Below are 13,967 nucleotides of genomic sequence, written 5' to 3' on the forward strand. Positions count from 1 at the left end.
TACGTTTAGAATTAACATGTGTTTATAAATTTACACGTGATGATAAGCCGCTTTGTTGAGCTTCCCTTTGTGGCTAGATCACTTCTGAAAAATAGCACGATGTCTGCACCAGACATCGTGCTGCTCGCAGCAGACACCGCTGCTGTCGCGATTTTCACCTGAAGACGATGGCTTGTGTTGCTATCGAAACGTCGTGATTTATTTTGTTGTAATTCTACCTACGTGACGTACCGAAAGAACCAAAGCGTATAGGGCCTTAACCTGGTAAAATAAAATAAATAATGGCGATCACTGCGTTGGGAATGACATAGAGCAGAGAGAATATAATATAGGGTCGAGAGAGAGAGAGAGGGCATGCGCACAGAGATCACAGCGAGAGCAGGGGTAGCGGCCAGAGAGGGAAACAGAGGAGAGACCAATGCAGTGAGAGTAAGAACAAGAATGATGTTTGACCTTGTGTCCCGTTGAGACGGAAGTGAGGAGTCATAGTCATATGAAGTAAATGTATCCGTCAAGGCTGTGGGGCATTAAACTCGCTATCATGAAAAAAATGCTCAGTCCAAATGCATGTGCCCTCGCCCACCTTTGATGAGCCCTTCACAGACAGCGGAGCATGATGACGTCACAACGCGAATGCCGAGGTGTGAATCGGCTCTGAATCTGAGGTGTGAATCAGATGCGGTGAACTCGCTCTCAACTTACTGCTACCATCTTCTTGGTTCTTTCGGTAAAGTTACGTAGAAGGGAAATAATAAAATAAAAAATAAAAAACATTTTATTATGTTTTATTTTTTTATTATTTTATTATTTCCCTTCTACGTGACTTTACCGAAAGAACCAAGAAGATGAATCCCTGCAGTCACGAAAGCTTTAAATCGAAATTTACTGCTACCATTGAACGCATCGACCAGCTGCAGGGGTCGCCTCCAGAGCCGACCAGAGCCAACCCCTGCGGCTCTTTCAGGACTGCTTTGTGACGTTATTCATTAAGAACTGTCCCGTATTCACATCCATTGCGGCTCTTGAATTTGTGAGGTTTTTTTTTAACCAAATTCGAAGAAAATGGCTCTTCTTGTTATTTTCGTTGCTGACCCCTGGTTGAGACCAAAACCATCCTGGTGCTGATATAATTGTCCTTGGTGACTTTCTGGCACAAGCGCCATGGGTTATATCACCGCCACTTTTTGGAAAATGGCGGTTGTTGTTGTGCCTCAGCATCCACACTCTAGCGCAGAAGCATTCACATTTCACACCTCCGATGAGCACGGTCGACTGTGTACTGTGCGAAAAAGTACAATATACATACACGAATACTCAAACGGTTAATGTCTGCAAGAAAGCCACACTCCAAATGAAGCTGGCCATGTTGATATAAAATAATGTAATTAATACAAGTATTGTATTTGCTTTCATTTAGATAAACTATGATTGCATCGTAAATCACTGTTTGAAGGTGGAGCAGTTTGCAGTGGATAGCACACTGGTTTATGAACCCGCCAAATTGACCTTGATTCCCAGCTATGGCCTAACATCAGTGGCAAGGGGATAATCTGAACCGATCCTGGTCACTCCGCTTCACAAACTTACGCTGATCCGTGTGGTGAAGTATGGTTAAACAACGGGCTTGACACCACACTGGTTGGGGAAGCCTTCATCCAGAAATTGATTGATTAATGGAGCCGGAATAAAAGCTCAAATAAAATAACTTTATCGGTACTGATGCTCCCACAAAGCCTTGCAGGAAGGCGTGTGGCACAGTTTGGTGCCAGCTATTGTAGAGTGCGGTCGTGTTGCTACGGTTCCCTGCAGTAATTATGTCACTAAAAACAACGGTGCTATGCCTCTCAATAAATGTCACGCTCAACTGCTTGCGCGTTTCAAGATTTAGCGGTGAATGGGATCCACCCTGCAACCTGCAGACGTCTCGAAACGGGAAGGGGTTAGTGGTAATAGGATATATTTCTTTAAACATCTTCTTGATGAATGCCTCATACAGGATGTTTTAAAAAGAAAATGTTTAAGAGCAAGCATCCTAATAATTCAGATTAATGATGAGCTTGTTATGAAACATGATCTCATTAGTCTACGCATATAACAGAATCATTACATGAAAGGTGACTATGTATTTAAGAAATCCATTTGAAAGGAAACATTTTCTCAATGGTCTCTTTTTATAATAAAGCTGATTACTGATGATGTTGCATCAAATTTGTCTCTATACGTTTTTGTTCCATTGCGAAGACTCGTTCACCTCGCTTGCATAACCGCCATTAATTCATCGCATGCATGCAACACACATGCATGCAACACACATGCATGCAGCACACATGCATGCAACACACATGCATGCAGCACACATGCATGCAGCACACATGCATGCAACACACATGCATGCAGCACACATGCATGCAGCACACATGCATGCAACACACATGCATGCAACACACATGCATGCAACACACATGCATGCAGCACACATGCATGCAACACACATGCATGCAACACACATGCATGCAACACACATGCATGCAACACACATGCATGCAGCACACATGCATGCAACACACATGCATGCAACACACATGCATGCAACACACATGCATGCAGCACACATGCATGCAGCACACATGCATGCAACACACATGCATGCAACACACATGCATGCAGCACACATGCATGCAGCACACATGCATGCAACACACATGCATGCAGCACACATGCATGCAGCACACATGCATGCAACACACATGCATGCAACACACATACATGCAGCACACATGCATGCAGCACACATGCATGCAACACACATGCATGTGCTTATCCATGTTGATATTGAAAAAAGGGCCAATGATTATATCTGAAAGCACAAGAGCTGTGTCTTGAAAGGCCATGACATTTATAGTTCATTTATTCACAAGAATAAGCTACGGCTTACTGCAGTATTGGCTTTGAGGTCAGCCAATTTACTCCTCTGTCTTATTCATCCACACTTAAATATGTATGTTTAAAACAATGCCCGTGAATTGCAGAGAAATGATCCTCCTGAGTGTAAGTCTCTCGAACGATTCGCAAGGTGTTTACATCAAGCAATAGGATCTCATGTCCAGGTCTTATGGTCAAACTTTTCCATTGAAATTTCCTTGCCCAGCCAAACATTCACAGTCACATCCAGTCCAGCAATCGCCTGCAAATCGGTGCCTTGCATCGGCATACGTGGGTCCTCGATCGTTGGTGTTTTATAAAGGCTGATGAGAAGGCAAGCCCAAAGTAGTCTGGGGCTTAACACTTCCCACACCTCACCGCCACGCTCCCACGCCCCCTTCATTCTGTTGTTCAGAAGAAGAGCCACTCTCTGTTGTTTGGTAGTCTCCTGTCCCGAGTAGAGGACTTTCCACCCCTCATGGTGGCAGGAGCCAGAGCCGGTCCACCGGACCTCCTAAACACGCTTGAATGTCCCCGAGCTAAATGGAGGCGATGTGCTGGCCTCACTTTACGAACGTCCACACACGCTTCCACGTATTCACATTCGTGTGCATCATTAACATCACGCCGTCCACAACTCAATTTCATTTAAATTGTTATTATTCTACAAAAAATATATTGTGCTTGTTTTTGTCTATTTAGTTTTGTAACAACATGTTTACGTGTTTTTGTTTGTTTTTAGATTTCTCCCGTTGATGGAGACTTGGTTTGTTAAGCCTCGGTGACGAGATGTTAACTACCTCGCCTGATATACAGGAGGTTGTGGATTTGATCCTGGCCCTGACGCCTGTATATTTGGAGTTTGCATATTCTCCCTGTGGTCGTGTGGATTTTTCTCTGGGTCCTCCGGTTTTCCTCTCTACATTTAGAAACATGCATTTAGAGTATTTGGCTGAAATACATTTCTACATCGTAAGCCACTTAATTGAGATATCATTTGTGGGCAGGTTGCTTCTGAAAAAAAAGCTGTATAGCTCAGTGGGCCTTACCTGGTAAAATAAAAAAAAAATAGTCTATGTGTCTCTCTGTGTCACAGACCCATCCCGACACTGCAGGGTTATTTGGTTGTTCTATGGACTTGTGGAAAAAAAAGTATTGTTTACTTTGAAGGCCCTTTGCCCAAAACATTGCCGATGATATATATATTTTATTTTAAGGCTATTTTATTGACGAATGGGTTGATTTATCTTTTGGCCAATTTAATCATGGGTTATCCAAAATGCAATTCTGCCAGCAACATTTCATAATTTGAATACAAATTAGTTCACGTAGTACTGCATTTTGGATAAATTAAGGGGGTTCTCTGTTACTCAGTATTTACTATGAGGCAACTATTCATATGCCATTTAAAATTTCGTCCTAGCATAACCCTAACCCGCCACAGGGATAGACCCAAAACCTATTTCTGAACTGCCTTAAACACACCTCATTGCCCTGCAGCGCGGGGGTGTCCACACACAGGCGGCTCCATCTCTGTCTGTGCCACCAACCCTGTCTCTTATCGCTGGATTATGAGCACGCATTGTGTATTCACTTAAGATTCAGCATTTTCCCTTTGGCAGCCTAGGAGTTAAAATATACACGTTAATGAAAGGTTAGTTCATTTGAAATCTGCGATCAGAGACGATCGTGTTTGTGTGCTATTGGTCAAGTGATGTGAAGAGCAGAAGTTAGAGCAGCGTCAGGTTTACTTGCACGAAGATATCGTTGTCGTCTTTGTACCTTCAACTAATTTTAATGAATTATTATGTGATCGCTATCGCAGCAAATGTAGCTGTGCTCTATTATCTGCGGGTGTTTTGCATCCCTTATGCAGAAATGTGTCTCTTGCAAAGATTATTCATGCATAGTCTTTGATCCGTTTGGTACCCTAATTAAATATACAAAGCAGTTTTATAAAAATGAATTTTGATATTACTTCAGTTTGCATAATAAAGAGCTTTTATGTATCTCAAATTGCCTTTTTGTGTAAAAGTGCATTTAAAACAATTAATATTTATCTGGTTCCAGGAGAAGCTTAAAGATCCCTTTTTGTTACCATTCAGCATCTTATCAGCTGGGCAAAACAACTGGTGCAATTAGCTGAGCATCGCTAATTAGTCATTTAAACGCAGCTATTTAGTAACGGCAACAGAACAAAGTTGCAGACGTTTCAGCCATTTTGTTTATCTAGAAATCCTTATCACGCACGGCCATTTTTTTCATCGTAGCTAAGACATGGAACATACACCCAGTGATATCCAAAAAGGCAGTGGAGTAATCAAAATAAACGGTGTGTGAGAGTAAGAAGATTGCAGTTTAAAAAGGTCTAGAGGCATCAACATTGGCTCAGACAAGCCAGCTTCATATACTGCACTGTTAAAGCGAGGGATGGCGGATCACACAAACGTTGTGAAAATCCCTTCCCGTGGACACTGAAGACGAGTCATATCCTTGCTCGCCAAGAGAAGGTGGTTCAGCAAAAATGTGCACTGCATTTTTCCCATCTGTATGGAATAATGGAATAGAGTGTTGTCCCACCGCATGTGTGGGTTTCTCTGGGTACTCTGGTTTCCTCTCACATATAAACACGCATTAGTTGGTCAATAGCACCTGAATATATAGAGGACTACAGATCTTGAGGGGGGGGGGGGATTATTACCTTTTCAGACCTTATAAAACTATCTTACTCATGAATGCCTCCAGGAAAATGCATTCAAAATGCTTATGAACAACATTATAATGAACCTTGTTCAGCTTAATGTTGGGCTTGTTGACAATCGTCATCTTCACTTAACCCAACATTCACGTTCATGGCACCAACGATTGTCACACGAAGCGACCGGCTCTTGCCATGGGAACGTGACATTTCCATGGTTGGCTTGGCACCAATGGCATTGCTTCACACTTGCCTCATCGCTCGTTTGAGCGGCCAAGACGCTCCGGCTCTCGATTCCTTTTTGACGCCACCTCGAGTCTCTGTGAAACAAAATGTCATTAAAGGAAATCGGTGCCTCTCTGAGACACATTTGGCCTCCTTTTCACTTATCTGCTCGGCCTGATGCGGCGCTCGCTAATTGTTATTTTTTTCCCTCCGCCTTCTTTGTTTAGATCGTCTTGGGAGTTGCGCTTTCCCTCGTCGCCCTCCTCATCATCGTGACTTTGTTCCTGTCAAGGTAAGCTGCGGCGAACTGATTTTGGTGGCAATACCTCAAACCGCTTTTCGAAAGACTCGCCCGATAAAAAGTTCTCCCAGCACGAGTCCACCACCCGCGGTATGGAGCGGCGTGCTGGTGAACACGTTACACGCGTCTCTTCTTTTTTTGTTTGACGTCGAAGCAAATACGAAGTCCCCGTTTTAATTTAACCCCGCTCAGGCTTCACCACGCAGCCAACTGTTCACATAGTCGGCCGTTTACTAAATAACATGTAGTTCCAGGGGAGACCGTCGGAATACGTCGGTGGACGCGAGTGTGTGTCGTATCAGAACCGGTATCAACCGTCAGAAGGAAAGTGTCCTTGTGGGAGCGTGACTGGGTGTCTTTGGGAGCTGCTGTGACCTTCAGTGTGACCTCGGGTCTGACTCCCAGGTGCTTACAAATGTGTGACAATTGAACTGTCCCCTTGGTATACTGCGTATGCTTTTAAAATGGTGTCTTCTGCCCGCAGCATTATTAGTTGCAGTACCAAAAACACTATCATCTAAAGCAGCACATTACATGTATATAAATTAGACGCATATATATAATGTAATTGATAAAAGGAATGCAACTTTGTATAAAGTCAATCGTGTTAATCACATGAATGTGCTGGCACGCACCATGGGACTGTGGAATTTCCTCTGTTGGCCCACGGCTGCCAACAGACATGAGCAGTGAGACACTTTTCTGTGACTTGGCCTAACATCTGTACGTAACAAAATTTAATAATAATGAGTGGCTCTTTTTGTGAATAAACTGCTGGATGAAGGCCTCTCAATAACCGTGTCAGTTAAGGAAGTTGTTTGACTATACTTCACCACGCTGGTCAGTACAGGTTTGTGGGGGGGATCCCACCCAGGGCTACGCATATAGGCAGGACTTCCTGTGTGCATGTTGTAAGACTTGTATAAACATGTGCACGGCCTTTAGTAATATTTGGGAGATATGAGGCTGGTCTGTGAAGTTCTGTTTGCCATATCTGGCCAAACTGTTTCTGTAAGGTTTGCTATTTTTGATACAGAATAGATTTTTTTTTTAAACAAACAGTTTTATCACATTGAAGAATTGCGGTATCAGATCCATTCACGTCAGACTGATAAAATACATTTCACGTGGCGTTTCTGTAATCGATGGCTCCCGTGTGTTTTGTGCGCAAGCCTGGATCGAGCAATGCACTCCCTGGGCTTTTCAACTGGGTTCCTGCTGCTGAACGTGACCCTTCCCAACCCCATCAACTTGGCCCTCCTCTACCTCCAGCCGGTGAGGAGCCCAACACCCACCAGAGGTCCTTCGTCTCGTCGGCACACGAGAAGGGTGGCTAGACGTGTTTGAGAGCCGGGCGATGTCGATATCCTCGCTCTACATCGAGGATATCGAACAAAGATGGTCACTGCATCGCGCGGCGCTTTCAGATGCGCTTCTGCGGCCGTCTGGAACGCTCTTCCTTCCGATATTAGGAAGCCACTGGAGCTTTTCGCTTTGCAATCTAAATTGAAAACTAATTTCTTTAGTTATTTGTCCTTTCCTCCCGCATCTCCCATTAGAATGGTTGGCTATTTGCAGTGAGAAAGCATTTCAGCATACATACATGCATACATACGGAAGGAAAGATCTCACCAAGACAATCCAGAGAGATGTTGATTCCTGCTGGTCCACGCACGCCAGTATACAACGATTAACATGGCCCAACGCTGCACATGCCACGTAGACCAGCAGGGGTTAAAAGGTCTCATGACTGGCTATCGAAACACCCGGATGTGAAAATCCTGCAGCTGGAGAAAACATCTTCTTGGTGAGATCTCTTTCCTTACCCATCATTGTTTAGTAACCTGATTTGCATTATTTACTTTGAGTCTGTATTGGTCAATGAGTGGAATATGCCTGATATCCCCTCCACTGTTGATTAATTGAGTTCCAATTTGCGGGAAGCCAGTGCATCGTTTTCAAAATTCTGTCATGTCGTTGTCTTATGATGGTCAGGACATATCTGTCATAGAGACAAGAACCGCGTTTGCAAGGCAGGCAGTGAACTCGGACGTAGAGAAAATCACGGGATGACTTGGCTTAGCCGGCTGAAGACCAGAAGTTCTGGTGACATTTAGATTTTCCCAATTGTGCTCTACAGAATGATGAAGAACTAAGGTCAAGGCAATGCGAAATTTGCATCGCTGGCTCAAGAACACCAGTAGAATGAGCTACCAGAATAAGCTAGTGTTCATATTCGAACAAGCGACGGTTGATTGCCCTGAGCCTTTTGTGGAAATTCCACATTCCCATGACGGAGCCCAGGATATCCTCGGGGCAACCACTGCTGACTTCTCACAAAGTGGTACTTATTTTATCAACCCTCAAATGATGGATAGGCCGAAGTGGTACGTGACTATTAGTAACAAAAAAATGTATCGCCCCCTTCGTTTGATTCATGTGAAGAAGGGCCATTGCTCGTAAACATTGCCTATGATGGTAGGTTTTTACCCTTTTAACTGGTACAAAACTGACACCAGTTTTGTACCAGTTAAAAGGGTAAAAACCTACCATTATATTTTGCCACTGGTAAAAGAGATCTCATAGTGTAATTGCCTATGATATACGGTTTCCTGTTAAAGCAGTGTCCTTGTCGAATGTTCATTTTTTTTCAAAATTGTGCTTGTACACCACTACCACCATAGCATCACCAAATAATTTGACCGTAATTAACTCCTTTTGTAATTGCGAATTGCACTTTACTGCATGACCTTTAGTAACCCTAAACACAGTGCCGCAGTGCCAGATTGTTAGATACTACACCACAGGGTTTCCAAAACTTCACTCCTTGCGACCCCTCCACCAGCACGCTCCATATTTCCGCGTTTAGCTATTTACTCCTCCCATTCAAATACAAATTAACTCTGTCGACGCTGCACCACGCCTGATGATTGTTAAACACGTGATGCACCTGCGGGTGACGAGATGTTAACTCCCTCGCCTGGTATGCAGGAGGTCGTGGGTTCGATCCCGATCCTGACATCTGCATATTTGGAGTTTGCGTGTCTCTCTCCCCGTGGTTGTGTGGATTCTTCTCCAGGCTCCTCCGGTTTTCCCTTCCACGTTTAGAATCAACATGCATCGTTTAAATATTTGGTCGCTATAGATGTCCACACGCTAAGCAACTTCGTTGAGCTATCATTCGTGATAGCCAGGTCGCTTCTGAAAAAGAGCTACATAGCTCAGTGGGCCTTACCTGTTAAAATGAACAACATAATGTTTAGTTTAGTTACCGCTGCCTTTTTAATACAGCCAATTCAAGATAAGTTTTAGTTCTTAGTGTTTGCGCGTGTGAACGTGGTACGAACGAAAACGGTCCACTTGACGCAGTTAATTCCTTAGTGTTTCACATGGGACTGTTTAACAATCGTTGGGTGCGTGCAGCCTAGAACCAGTTAATTTGTATTTGAATGGGGAGTAAGTTGGTGAACATGGATAGACGGAGCGTGGTGGTGGGTCGCACACACGCGAGGTTGGGAAAACCTGCTGTACTGGTGCTTCAATACCCTGAATCACAACGTACCTTTATCTTCATATTATTTCCCTTCTACGTGACTTTACCGAAAGAACCAAGAAGATGAATCCCTGCAGTCACGAAAGCTTTAAATCGAAATTTAACGTACCTTTAAATAAGTTGTCTTCAGAATCCTTTTTAGAATCAGACTGTTTATTTAGACTGGAGAAATCCGATGAGCCGTGAAGCTTTTTTTCACAGTTGTCCAGTCTCCGAACAAAGCGTTGACTCTGGGAGGACATCCCGTGTCTGTTGGTGGGCTGAATCACGATGTTTTAGTCAAGGGCATGGTTCCTATTTCCATACCTTTGTCTTCATGAATGAGTTTGTTTCATGAAGGAGTATGTTTTTTTTCCTGGTTGTGATCACGAACATTGTGTTCTATGCAGCCCTAAGTGTGGTCCAAGGGAACTGTAAAGGCTGGTGTGCCACATTTATTTTGGCTTCATCAAAACTAATAATACAGAAGAGTTGCTCGTATTTATTTGTTGTTGAATGCCTATTATGCTGTGTTCTTTATCGAGATCTGTATGACTTGAGGTATTTTATCGTAATGAGACAATTTTATTTTACGAAGAACAATTTATCTTAGCCGGTGAGCACTTCTATTGAGAACGCTTGACTTTTGCATTCGGAAGCCATAGGAGAACTAGAACAAGCAAAAGGTTCATCTTCTTGGTTCTTTCAGTAAAGTCACTGGATGCACCGAACGACCCAGTCCTCTCGCTTGTAAACACCTCTTGCTTGTTTTAAAGCTTTCGTGACTGCAGGGATTCATCTTCTTGGTTCTTTCGGTAAAGTCACGTAGAAGGGAAGTAATAAAATAATAAAAATAAATATGTTTTATTTTTATAAATATGTTTTATTTTTATTATTTTATTACTTCCCTTCTACGTGACTTTACCGAAAGATAATAAAAAATAAATATGTTTTATTTGTATTATTTTATTACTTCCCTTCTACGTGACTTTACCGAAAGAACCAAGAAGATGAATCCCTGCAGTCACGAAAGCTTTAAAACAAGCAAGAGGTGTTTACAAGCGAGAGGACTGGGTCGTTCGGTGCATCCAGCGCGCTCGGTTGCGAGTGGCAAGTCGGCTCGGGAGTGTCTTCGAGGCGCGTCTACTTAAACTGAAACTATTTTTTATTTACCAGGCAAGGCCCACTGAGCTATGCAGATCTTTTTCGGAAGGGATCTGGCTATAGATGATAGCTCAACGAAGCGGCTTATCGCGTGGACATTTAGAGCAGGCAAATACTCGAAACACATGTTTCTAAATGTGGAGGGAAAAACCGGAGGACCTGGAGAAAAATCAACGCGGCCATGGGGGAACATGCAAAATGCAAATTTACAGCAGGCGTGACAGTCGCGATCAAACCCACGACCTTCTGTATACCAGGCGAGGGAGTCAACATCTCGCCACCATGGCACCTTTTTTCTTGTAGAGTCTCGGTGAATCAGATTCTACAGCGCGTTGTGGACAATGGGTTTCAGACACCCACCACCACTCTTTGCGACAGAAAAACACAATCACCTCCTGACCTCGCTCCTGAGCTATCCAACACGTGGCATCAACCTGCGGCCTCTGGTTGTTTTCTATGTGCCAAGAAATTCCCCACACTGTTAAGTAGCCACCGGGCTGAGCTTTGGTACGCCTTATAGCGGGGGTGCAATCATTTTTTTTTTAAACCTTTTACGGCCGACAATGTTTAATGAAAACGAAAAAATATATTCCACGAGCATATAAAAGACAAGGCCCCTACCAAAAAGACAAGGCCCCCCCCCAAAAAAGGTGCGGCAAATGAATAATGACACACTGCCTTGTAGCGTAGCAACTTTGGCATTACAATGCTGGCCCGCCATCGGCCCTTCATCAGCGAGGGAGCGGCGTGCTTGAATAGCTTTTATTTGGAGGCCACTCTTTACAAATGGGTGCCTTAAAAGCAATGGCAAATTTTAAGTGATGGCACATGAACGGCTTTCCATTTGGAGGTATTTGGTAGTAAGTACGCAGAGCCTGCACAACCTCTCCGTTATGTTTTTTTTTTTACTCCCAGGTATAAACAACAGTGTTGGCCTATTACCAGCATACATCCGTGCACAATTCTAATCATCTCTAACCATGCAGATGGTTTTAGTTGCAGTGCCATTAACTTCAGCGCGTTCAAGAAGGAATTGCCACCGTTGCCCTTATTTTGGATTTCCATCTGTTCCCATTAGCAACAAGCTGGGCAGATGTATCTGATGGCTGCGAGGGCTAATGTCCATGTTACGGTCGTGAGCCGGTTCCTCAGAGACTCTTGAGATCCAGGATTGGGCAATGCATGGGAAAATCAAATAAATGATGCTGCAATTTTAGACAGCAGCAGTTTGTATCCAAGGAATGCGTCTTAATTGAGCATTCTAACAAATACCGCAAAGTGCAAGAATTCATATTGGTGCGTAGTGTGTTAGTTTAATGTAGGCTTTCGCGACCAATATCATCCGTAATATAGGTTTTTTGGGTTAGATCAAGTAAATATAAATGTGTCGTTAGATCCGCCACAACCTGACACAGCCAATTAGTAAGGTTTGTCACGTAAACAGAACATACCAGTTCGTTGCTAGTACAGCACTAACCGGTGTGTTGGAGAGCAAATGCACAACATTTACAATCTGAGTACGACGCTTCGCCAGTAATTACAACTAGCTTCATCAGGCGACAGCCAGATTTGTGGAGAAATCCTTAAATAAAGGGGTAGATGTGATGACGTCACTTCAGGCTTTAATGCATTAATCTCCCCCCTCCCCCTTCGCACGTAAATGCATTAATGCATTAATATTTTTGCGCGATCTGACCCAAAAAAAACTATATTATGAATATTGTGTGTTCTTATGTCTCGCCAGATGGTCACGTGGTTGGGGTTGTGCGACTTACCGTTATTAGGCTGCGAGTTGAAATCCTGAGATATGAGTTTACCATTTCTATCGTTCTTCCAGAATCAACCGAGTGCCACTTTTTTCGGAAGTCAACACAAGGCATTATAAGAGAGACTCGTTCCCATCGTAGGAATGTGGAATTTCAATGGCTGGCTTAGGGCTGACATCAGAGAGGGCTCTGCCATAGTGCTTGTTGAGCAGAGTCACTTTGACTGCCTATAGGCCTGTCACTGTGAAGGCGATAATTCTTAACATCTGCGCGTATTGCTGCTCGGGGTATAATGATGCATCGACTCGTTAATTTGTCTTGAGTAAGCTAAATGATACATGCATCAAGTTCCACGTGTTAGAATTGCTGTGGGTTTTTTTTGCATAGCGTGTTGTGCCGCACAACAAAAATGAACCGCTTAATTATACAAAAGGGTCGAGTCAAAAGAGTTTTCCTGCTCAAATGATCGAGAGCTGTAGTGTCATTGGCTGGCACGACAATATCTTGAGTAACATGCCCTTTCGTATCATTTTAACTCGACTGTTTTGCATTTTGGCATTTTGCTGCAAACAAGCTGGGCACAATGGCCAATGTGCTGCCGGCCCTCGTACTTAAGATTTGGCTCCCATTGCAACCCCCAAAATTTCGCAATTTCTCTCCCGTTTCCCATGGGTTTTGAGGGGGGCCTATGGTGTGTCATCTCGACCTGACTTCTGAACCCATGCCTATGTTTCCAAAAGACCTGCGGAGGGAACAGAGCAGTTGGTTAGTTGTGGAACAAGACAGCAGCCAGCTCTGTGTTCAGCCAAGAACCAAAAAAAAAATGCCCAAAGGGTGGCACCTGCCATTCATTGCATTCATTTATGCAGAACATTGCCATAATGTTCTTTGTGATTTTCACTGTTTGTAACTTGTGTAATGGTGAATGACACTAATAGTTGGGATATCTGATTATTGAAGTAATCAACTATACCCCCGATTATCAGTTTGACGACTCAAACTGATAGGAGCGCCACAGTGGTGAGATGTTGACTACCTCGCCAGGTATGCAGGTGGTTGTGGGTACATTTTAACACTCCAAGTATACCCTGACACCTGTGCTTTTGGAGTTTGCATGTTCTCCCTGTGGTCGCGTGGATTTTTCTCCGGGTCTTCCAGTTATTCCCTCCACATTTAGAATCAACATGGGTTTGGAGTGTTTGGCTGCTATAAATATCCACATGATAAGCCACTTTGTTGAGCTATCATTTGTGGCCAGGTCGCTTTTGAAAATAGCTTCATAGCTCAGTGGGCCTGACCTGGTAAAAAAATTAATTGTTTCGTTTTAGCTTAGTTGACTTGACTCATCTGGTAAGATTA

General features: G+C 43.5%; 1 protein-coding gene across 2 annotated transcripts in view; it reads left to right on the top strand.

Moving 5' to 3' along the window:
* Window positions 1–13,967, top strand: part of LMBRD1 (LMBR1 domain containing 1) — a 328,597-nt gene that overhangs the window by 230,785 nt on the left and 83,845 nt on the right. For both annotated transcript variants that reach the window (XM_078611635.1, XM_078611644.1), the window contains 2 exons: window positions 6,073–6,137; window positions 7,319–7,421. In XM_078611635.1, the coding sequence (XP_078467761.1) occupies window positions 6,073–6,137; window positions 7,319–7,421 (168 nt within the window). The remainder of the gene's footprint in view (window positions 1–6,072; window positions 6,138–7,318; window positions 7,422–13,967) is intronic.

The sequence above is a fragment of the Lampetra planeri genome, chromosome 2 (assembly GCF_965212315.1).
Source record: "Lampetra planeri chromosome 2, kcLamPlan1.2.h2, whole genome shotgun sequence".
NCBI lineage: Eukaryota > Metazoa > Chordata > Hyperoartia > Petromyzontiformes > Petromyzontidae > Lampetra > Lampetra planeri.